The sequence below is a fragment of the Marmota monax genome, unplaced genomic scaffold (genome assembly GCF_021218885.2).
Source record: "Marmota monax isolate L192 unplaced genomic scaffold, Marmota_monax_Labrador192_F-V1.1 WCK01_AAM20220418_F8-fsc00014, whole genome shotgun sequence".
NCBI lineage: Eukaryota > Metazoa > Chordata > Mammalia > Rodentia > Sciuridae > Marmota > Marmota monax.
Genome location: NW_026695222.1, coordinates 137,368 through 147,754, shown reverse-complemented (window position 1 = coordinate 147,754; position 10,387 = coordinate 137,368). Strand labels below are relative to the sequence as shown.

At 38.1% G+C, this 10,387-nt stretch overlaps 1 protein-coding gene across 2 annotated transcripts in view; it reads right to left on the bottom strand.

Annotated features, from left to right (window-relative positions):
• Positions 1-1,261: 1,261 nt before the first annotated feature.
• Sel1l2 (SEL1L2 adaptor subunit of SYVN1 ubiquitin ligase) overlaps positions 1,262-10,387 on the bottom strand; it is a 49,084-nt gene continuing 39,958 nt past the window's right edge. Inside the window, exons 16-17 of one of the 2 annotated variants that reach the window (XM_046433862.2) lie at positions 2,148-2,276; positions 1,262-1,554 (exon numbers count right to left, since the gene is read on the bottom strand). In XM_046433862.2, coding sequence (XP_046289818.2) covers positions 1,435-1,554; positions 2,148-2,276 — 249 coding nt within the window. In that variant the 3' untranslated portion in view covers positions 1,262-1,434. Of the gene's footprint in view, positions 1,558-2,147; positions 2,277-10,387 lie in introns of both variants that reach the window. The other variant, XM_058575658.1, reaches the window with a different exon arrangement.

The following is a 10,387-nucleotide window of genomic DNA, read 5'->3' as shown; positions in this document are numbered from 1 at the left end:
TAAACCATGTGGGAAACAATACAAGGTGGTATTTTGCAATAACCAGGAAATATGACAGGAGATTCTTCTCCCGTGTCAGTCATCTTGAAACTTCCCCCATGGTGGTAGGAACAACTACGGTTGGTGGCACCAGAGAAGAGGCACAGAAATGGACCTTTTAATGAACTTAAATATCTTAATCCCTCCCTGCTTTCAAAGCCTGAACATTCCTCCAGGTTATTCCAGGTTCTCTCACCATCTTGTACTGTTCCTCACATCATTTTTAAAAAATTAACTTTTTGTTTCTAAGTTGGATTTTCAAGTAGTTAAGCAGAGTCTCTTCCTACCAAAGCACCCAGTATTTTGGCTGGAGGACTAATGGAAAAGTACAGAAGCTACACAGATTATCAGTTCAGCTCTCTTCTGAATTCTGATTTGCCCTGAGTTTTTAAAGCATATTCAAAGCTACCACTTATGGAAGTTATTCTAGGTGCAAGGCCCTGTTTTGCTCACTTTGTATATATTAATTCATTTAACACTCATACTAGCTTTCTAAGGTATTATTCTTCCCATTTTGCAGATCAGAAAGTGGAGACATGGGAGAGCAAATAGCTAGAGAGGTGTGGAGCTGGAGTTCAATCCTGGCCCTGGACATAAGTCATGGGCCTCTTGTATTCTCTCTACTTACGCATGAACCACTCCCTAGCCCTGGGCCCCTGTTTTGCCTATTAGAAGAGCCAGAGAATCTAGACTTTCTAGTTTCTTTCCCAGGAGGCTGGTGTCATCTTCCTATGTGGGGGCTCCAGGAGGGATTCTCCAGGGAGAACAGGGTTCCACTGAGGAGTGGGGAGGAGGTATGGTGCTATATAGACCGCCAAGTGGCTTTGTTCATCACCCAACAACTAAGGTAACTTTGGTAGAAAGCCCCTTGGTGAGGGGTCAGGTCAGCCACACTCCAATCTTTCCATGCACAACATGCCATGAGAAGTGCTGCTGCTCGTTAGGGCTGCAATTTGAAATCATCGTCCTTATTATCTTCTGGGTTACCTGTATTCCAGTCTTCCCTGAACTCCCCCTTCTCCTCACCTCAGTATGTCTGTAGGAGCCAAGAAATCCATCTTGAAAGGAGAGGATAACTTTGTGAGGAAACCACTTTTATTACAATCACCATGAAGATGGTGCTCTTTATTCCTAACTCAGGACTAGATCACCAAGATGTCAAGTTTGTAGCAAGGTCTTAGGCTGTGACCAGTCCCCAGCATTCCCCCACGTGGTCCCCTCAACTAAACAGGAAGTCTGAAGTTGTTTCTCTAGGATGGGTCTCAGGCCTTGTCCACTTTCCATCACAGGTCTGTGTGGGAAATCAGCAGGCTCTTGATTTGTATGATGAAATTCTTTATTTAGTGAGGATAGCTTGGCGTGAAACCATGAGCAGGTTTTCCTATGATCCAGATCCTACCTATGCCAGTTTTTAATCAAGAAGATCAGCATGACAACAATTAAACCAATCACAAATAAATCCCAGTATGGTCCAAGCACGTTGTCCAATTTCATCCATTTCCATCTCAAAGTAAACTGCTGGCAAGAAACATTTAGTCAAAATAAACCACAGCTCCCACTTCACTCAGAACCATCATGTCCTCCCAAACCTACCACCATCACCCTGCCCCCTGCATCTGTTCCCCTGCTTCCTTAAGTCTTGGAAGATGTGATCTTTGCTGGCTATGACTCTCACATGGGACTTAACTAACACCTTTGAATAATCTCTAAGATTTATAAAATTTCATTTCTACTTTTTGCAATTATAGTTCTTTGTGGTACCACTTGCCACCTGCCATCTGCTTACCAGTCTCAGATTTTGATGGCAAGAGCTATGTTTTGAACAAGTATATATAGCACATGTTACTTTGCTTAAGGCTTTGAACATAGTATATGCTGGAAAGAATATCTGCCAAGTGAATACATTGGTTGTACTATGCAGTGTCAACACATATTCAATATAACAGCAGAATTGCTTGGCAGAGTAAGTATAAGACTTTGAATTCTACTTATCAAAGAAATTCTAGTCCAAAAAAATACTCTTTCCATGAGCCTTAGCACTTTGTCCCTAAGAGTTGCTCACTGGAGTTTGCATTTAGAAATTCAGGACCTATTTGAGACAAACTTACATTAAAAAACAGGATATCTCGGAGCAAATGCATAGTTTCCAGTTTCATGAGGGCGAAGAACACAGGTATGTGAGCATCTGGACTTGTCTGAGCAGCCATGTCATATAATCTCCTGGCCAAGTGAATGTCCTAGAAACAGAAGAACAGCCCATCCTCATTAGGTACAGATTCTTAAACAATGAATAGACAGAAACCATTCTTAGAAATATAATTTATATTTGGTAGGCAGATTGCGCCCACAAAGATATCCATGATCTCATCCCTAAAGCCTGTGAATAAATCATGTTATTCAATATGACTAAGTGGAATTTGCAAATGCAATTAAGGTTACAGACCCTAAAATAGAGTATCCTGGATTACTTAGGTGGACCCTATGTCATTGTATAAATCTTTTTAATTTATTTATTTATTTTATTTTTGGTATCAGGGATTGAACCCAGGGGTAATTAACCACTGAGCCACATCCCTAGTCCTTTTTTTATATATATATTTTATTTTGAGACAGGGTCTCGCCAAGTCGCTTAAGGCCTCACTAAATTGCTAAGGCTGTCCTTGAGCTTGTGATCCTCCTGTTCCAGCCTCCTGAGCCACTGGGATTACAGGAGTGTAATCCTGTAATACTGGTTCATTGCATAAACCTTTAAACAGAGTTATAGAAGTACTGATAGTAGAAGAAATTCAGAGATGTGGCACAAGAAATAAGGTCTCAACTTGCCATTTCTAGAAAAGGCCACATTGAGCAGAATGAGAAGGAATTCAAGCAGCCAGCAAGGACGTTGGGACTTCTGTCATACAACTTCAAGGAGACTAGATCAGCCAACTACCTGAATGAACTTGAAGGCAAATTCTTCCCCACAGCCTCCAGGAAAAAACATAGCCTTTGATTTTAGTCACATGAGACCATAAGTAGAGGACCCAATCAAGCTGCCTGGACTTTTGACCTATAAAATCCATGAGATAATAAATGTGTGTTGTGTTAAACCATTAAATTGGTGATAATTTGTTACAGCAGCTGTAGAAAACTTGCACAATCTCCAAATGCTTTCTTGGATACCCCTACGTGTGATTCCAATGAGAGGGACAGAGAACACTAGATACTAAGAGTACATTTCCCTAAAACAAATACAAATATAGATAATAAGTAATAATCATTAATTATATGTAATTATTGTCATAGTACTTATTATACCTGAAATTATAGAATTTATTTATTTGTCTATTTCCAGGTCCTTGAAAGACCTGTTCATCCCTAATTCCCAGTGCTTAATAAAGTATCTACTACATAGCAGGGCTTCAATAATACTTACTGAATAAATGAGTAAATACTTTTGGCCTTCAAGTTGGCATTTGATTCCTCACATGATATACTACTGTATTTTCAGGGACTTTTTTTTCATTAAATTATGGCATAGTGGATACATATTTTTTTAAATTTTCTAACTACTGTGGTTTATTTTGTTTGCTTTGTTTGCTCAAACAGTAATGAAAAGGTAAGAAGCGTTTCTTTTAAAGGTTGAAGTATCCTGGCTGTGTCCCAGAATTGTGTTGTGCTTGGGTGCCCATGGATTATTTTCAAAAGAAAGGGAAGAAGAGGAAAGCTTCTTCAGAAATTGCCATTCAAATGTCTTTTTTTATCTTTCCTGCTCCATCACCTAGGCTTCAATAGTCATGTACCTATGGACCTTTGCTAAACCTGTTTCTTGAGCAGTGTCTCCTCTTTGCTGTGTTCTGCTTATCACTTCTTAAAATTTTCCAAAGCTTTGAGGTCTGGTAAATAGATTTGTTAGAGAAAGAGGAATGTTCTTGTTTAAAATACTTAAAATTCAGGAGATTGTTTAGAGCAAATCTTCCTGGCAACAGAGAAAATAGATGTCGTAAAAACTCTTAATATGTGTGTGTCTAATTCCAGCATCTTTGGTGAGTGTTCATATGACAGAAGCCTGCAGATTAAAACAGCTGTGGCAGTCCCACATGTGAAAGGCATATTGACTCAAATCAAGGTTCAGGGAAAGGCAGCTTTTGTCAAAATATCATGCATTCATTTTTAAATTAATGATTATTAAATTATTTCTTGAGGCACAAACATCACCATTCACTCACTCACTTCATAATATAAAAAAGCAAGAAGTGGGCTGAGGTTGTAGCTCAGTGGCAGAGTACTTGCCTGGCATGTGTGAGGCACTGGGTTCAATCCTCAGCACCACATAAATATAAATAAATAAAATAAAGGTATTGTGTCCATCTGCAACTTAAAAAAATAAAAATTTTAAAAAGCAAGAAGTATCCTTAAGGTGGGATGAACTTACTCCTTACTGAGGACCCCAATGTTTGCAGCATGTTAGAGTAGGATGTGAACATCTTTCTTTAAAATTCCCAAAGAAAGAAATTCCTGTTTGTTTCAGGATAATCTAGAACTTTGACAAAATAATTTTTTATTGCTAAACTGCAGGAAAGACTTCTCATTCTTTCACTCTGTTTACTAAAAATCCAAGTTATTGAAACAAAAAAAAAATCTTCTCTTAATTTGTGTTTTGAAGGTGGCCAGCATCTAGTAAATGGGAAGTCCACAGCATATCAGATCCACTTAGATGTAACCTGTCTGTGATATATTTGAATCTATTTTGCTTTACATTTAGCTATTTAAGAGGTTATGTAAACCAATCTTCAGACTCTTCTTAAATAACCTGTTTCTAACTAAAATGTCAAGTGTGCATCAGTATGCTTAATGTTCAAATGTTCAAAATAACTTCTTAAAATTCAAAGATAGAGAATTCTCCAGCAATAAAGAAGCTGGTTTATGAAAATTGTTCATTTTCACTATGGAGGGGTTCTCTAGGCCCAACTTTTTGTATGTTATCAAAAATTGATGATTATGAATATACCATAACAGTTTCCTGTATATATATATATATATATATATATATATATATATATATATATATATATATACATACATACATATTCATATATACATCTTTTAATTTCAGGATTATTTTTTTACTCTGCATAAATTTTGGGGGCGGGTACTAGAGATTGAACTCAGTGGCACTCAACCACTGAGCCACATCCCCAGCCCTATTTTGTCTTTTATTTAGAGACAGGGTCTCACTGAGTTGCTTAGTGCCTTGCTCTTGCTGAGACTGGCTTTGAACTTGTGATCCTCCTGCCTCAGCTTCCCAAGTTGCTGGGATTACAAGGGTATGCCACCATGCCCTGCTAATATTTTGTCTTCTGCTTTTTTAGCCCAACAATATTGTAAACACTATACCATGTTTTAAAATTTTTTATAAAATAATTTTCAGTAATTGCATACAATACTATAATAATGATTAATATTTAATACTGAGTGCTGGTCTTCACTGTCATTTAATCATCATGGTGATTTTATAGGGTAGGTGGCAATTTTCTTTTCTTTCTTTATTCTTTTGGGTACTAGAGATTGAACTGGGTACAATGATAGAGCTAGGGACACTTCTAACACTGAGCTACATCCAAACTCTTATTTATTTATTTTTTAGATATTTATTTTTTAGTTTTAGGTGGACAAGATATCTTTATTTCATTTTTATGTGGTGCTAAGGTTTGAATCCAGTGCCTCACGTGTGCTAGGCGAGCACTCTACTACTGAACCACAACCCCAGCCGCCCCCCCCAACTCTTATTTTGAGTCATGGTCTTGCTAAATTGCTAAGGCTGATCTTGATCTTGCAATTCTCCTGCCTCAACCTCATGAGTAGCTGGGATTATAGGTATGCACACCTACAACCAGTTGAACAGGTAACATTTTGAAGATGAAGATATTGAGGCACAGAGAGGTCAAGAGATTAAGGAATTTGCCCAAATTCCTCTGACTTTTAAGTAGTGGGTCTAGGATTGAAATACCAATAGTCAGTTTCTTGCCTGCTCACTTAAGCACCAGGTATAGAAGACATAACACTGTACAATAATTTATGTAACATGTCATCTACTTCAGAGCATTTTGGGTTTTTTGTAAGTTTTTTCCTATAATAAATAAAGCTACACACCAAACTTTTTGCATATTTCTGGTTATTTTATTAGCTAATAGACATTTACTTCATGAATGGTTAAGACTTTTTTTTTTTTTTTTTTGATGGTACTGGGGATTAAACCCAGGGGTACTCTACCACTGAGCTATGTCTCCAGCCCTTTTTAATTCTGAGAAGAATTACTTACTATTCTCTACCTAGTGCTTAAATGAGTAGGAGAGAAACAGACTATTAAGATTTGAATCCTAGATCCACCACTTAGAAGTCAAAGGAATTTGGCTAAATGACTTAACCTTTCTTGCCAAAGTTGGTCTCAAACTTGGGATCCCCCTGCTTCAGCCTCCCCAGTCCCTGGGATTACAGTCATGCACCACTGTGCCAAGAGGTTGTGACCATTTCACTTTTTTTTTTTTTAACCAGGGATTGAACCCAGGAGTTCTCAACCACTGAGTCACATTGCCAGCCCTTTTTAAAATTTTTGTTTGTTTTGAGACAGAGTCTCACTAAGTTGTTAGAGTCTCACCAAGTTGCAGAGGCCAGCTTTGAACTGAGATCCTCCTGCCTCAGCCTCCTGAACTGCTAGAATTACAGGCATGCACCGCTGTGCCCAGCTGTCCTACCATATTTCTGGAAGGAACATTTAACTACCTAACTTTCTAGGTGATAATTTTATTTTGGTATCTAAGAATTCAGCTGTAATGCTCCATAGGTGGTCAGAGCAGACAAATGAGAAATTAAAATGTTTTATGCCATAATTACTTTTATTTTTGACAGACCTATTTATAATTTATTCAGTAGATGTGGTTTTGTTTTCTCTGCAGGACTCCTTAAATATGTTATCTAGTAAATCTCAGTGTATATGTATATGTATGTGTGTGTGTGTGTGTGTGTGTATATATATATATATATTTGAAATTCATCTCCAAATGAAAATTTCCCTTCAACTTTTGTCTTACTTTAAGATAGCTTTCCTAGTCATTTTTTTTTTTTTTTTGGCACTGGGGATTAAACTCAGGGGCGCTTAACCACTGAGCCACATCCCCAGTCCCTTTTAATATTTTATTTAGAGTCAGGGTCTTGCTGAATTGCTCAGGGCCCCGCTATGTTGCTGAAGCTGACTTGGAACTCAGGATCCTCCTGTGTCAGTCTCCCCAGCTTCTGGGATTTCAGGCATCAGTCACCATGCCTGCCCTAGTCATTGTCTTTAAGCGTATATGCTTTCCTCCCTTTAGAAAAGTTCATCGTGTGTTTCTCATACATACTCCATGTTACAAAACATTTTAGAACGGGACTTGAGAGTACTAATTCCCTCCTCCCATGAAATGAATTGCCCTCTCCTTAACATGTTTATGATACTTTACTTCTAATTCTTTTCAGGTGAACCCACACTCATATACACAAACACACACACCATTTTGGTCTTTACCTATAGCTATGGCCATATCCTTATTCTGCTCCTGTCCCCAGAACCAAGCACAGTGCTTCCTAACACAAAACAAGCACTTCATAAATATTCTAGTGAATAAATGAATGAATGAAAAGCAGAGCACAATTCCATTGCAGTTTAGAAGTAGGTATCTTTTAAATTGGGGGGATCACTGGAGGCTTCATAGAGATAATGACATCGAACTATTCTTTGAAAAGTGTGCTGATCTTTAATGGTCCCCCAGTCCCGCATAAAGTGTACTATGATCAAGAGTCAGAAGAGTTCAGTTTAAAGTCTTTGGGGGAAAAGAATAAGTAGCTTACAATTTAGGGGGAAAGGTGACATATCAACCCATTATTATCAAGGTAGTTTAGGTCAAGGAAGGTTATGAATTTAGGGTAAGAAGTCTAGACTTCATTAGGCAAAAGAAAGCCAATAAGATTCTTTTGTATGTTTGCATTTTTTTTTGGGGGGGGGCTGTTTTACAATACCAGAGTTATATTTTATCAAGAAAATCATGGTAGTGCTCTGTTAGATGAATTATGTGTTAATTAAGGTGATGCTAACATCTATAACAGACCCTGAATTTCAATGGCCTAATACCACAGAAATTTGTTTCTTTCGTTCAGTATTCCAATATGGGATGTTCCTAGGTGCTGCTGAATTTTCATCACACGGTAACTGGGGACTCAATCTCTGTCCATCATGTTGTTCTGCAACTCCCAGGAGCCTTTATACCTTCTGCTTCATTCAGTCAATGGAAGAGGAAAGAGTCTAGGAAGAAGCTCCACATTGTTCTTAGTTCCCTTAGTCCGCTAATGGCATCCTTCTTTTTTACTTCCATACCACTTCTAAGAACTAGTCATGTGGATGCAACGAGTGCTGGGAGAGGTAGCCTCTGACTAGGCAGTCAATCCCTAACAACTATGCTAAGTAAGGATCGGTGATTCTAAACAAGTCTTTGGTGGGCAGAGCCATCTCTATTTAAAAGAAAAACATTAGAATGGGAGACCTCAAATACCTTTGCAACAAACCCACCTGAGCAGAATTCAGACCCTAACCAGAGTAAAGATAGAAGGAATGGTCAGGAGGGATAGACAACAGGTTTCATTCATGATTCAATTTCTGAAGTAACTCCAAATCAAATATAATTTGATTAGTCCTTGTCCTCATTTAGGTCAAGCAGCTCACTGAGCTGATGGTTCTCTCTGAAGCTATTAGGATAACTCACCTGCATTACCTAGTCCCACCTTCTTTTCCTAAAGAATGATGAGAACAACAGTGATCCATATTTTTAAAAATTTTTTTGTAGTTGTAGATGGACAGCATGCCTTTATTTTATTTGTTTATTTTTATGTGGTGCTAAGGATTGAACCTAGTGCCTCACATGTGCTAGGCAAGCACTCTACCACTAAGCTATAGCCCCAGCCCCCAGTGACCCATATTTTTACACTGATTTACTGAGTGTTGATTTATTTCTCATTTCTTCCTCAGAGATCTTAAATACAGAGTTTACAAGAACATGATTCCACCAACCTTCTTTGATTCTCAGAGAAACTCTGGTAATATTATATTCATCTTTCTCACTGATTTACAAGAGGATTAACTAATAAGGATTTTTAGGCATTTTGCTTAATTTCACAATCACAAATAATAAGGACTATTCTCCTAACCACTTTGCTTTCATTGGTAAAGTTTGAGGCTTTTAATTTTCGCAATATTTATTTTAAGAATTATAATTTTCTTGTTAATTTGACTGTGAGATGGCAAGATTAATAAACTTTGTCCCTGGGTACTCGGTGATTATTTTTCTAATTGCTAAACAAAAGAAAATAATGAAGATAAAGAGCAATGGTTCCTCATTAGCTAACTCTAAAGTTCCTTATTCAAATATGAGGCTAAGTTTTTTTCCCTTTAATGTAGACACTTTCTATAGGAATAAACAGATCTCAACTCAGTGATCCTGATCAAAATGAACTACCCCCAATTTAACAGGAACTCTGGCAGAAAAGAATAGAGAAGGGACCAGAAGGAAACTTCAAAGATTTTTTCCTGAATGTATGAACTGGCTGTCTCAATAGCTGCTATTTGACATTGGGAAGAAAGTGCTTAGCAGAGAGGTCCTTGGTGACTCCAAGGAGGAAAACCAAAGTCTCCACTGTGGTCAGCCAGCTGGGCCCCAGCAAATGGCATGTCCTGTCCTGTACCATTGGTCCTGTGTCCTGATAGGATGCCCCATCTCAGCTCCAGGAACTCAGGGCAGAAATGGCTTCACTGTGGTGGGGTAGTGGCTTTCAGGGAAACAAAGTCCTTTTTGAAGCATAAGGGGTGGGAGAGCTAACTTGAACTTAACACATGGAGTGGAGTCATTCATATCCTTTCTATAAACAATGCTTCTCTCAGGTTATTATATTTTGAATGGGAAATGATGAATAAAAGCTTTAATCTTATTGAAGACTTACTTAGCAATTGCTTAAATTCCCTCCTGATCTAAATAACAGTCATTCCACACACTGTTTAACTACAAAGCCCTTTCACAAAGGCTTATTTGTTTTATTCTCAAAGCCAGGGGCAGGCCAGGTATTATTAGTTCTGTTTTATAGACGTGGATGGCAGAAGGTGGGGGGTGGAGGGTGGCTAAATAACATCTAAAGAATCATCTAATTTGGGTATTGGGTCCAGTCCATTCTCTCCAAAAATTTCCACAGGTAGCTCAAATCTGCTAGGTAAAGGGGAAATAGGCTGGATTTGGATTTGACATTTTTCTATTGCTTTGGACCCTGAAACCAATGAAAAATGATCAGGCAA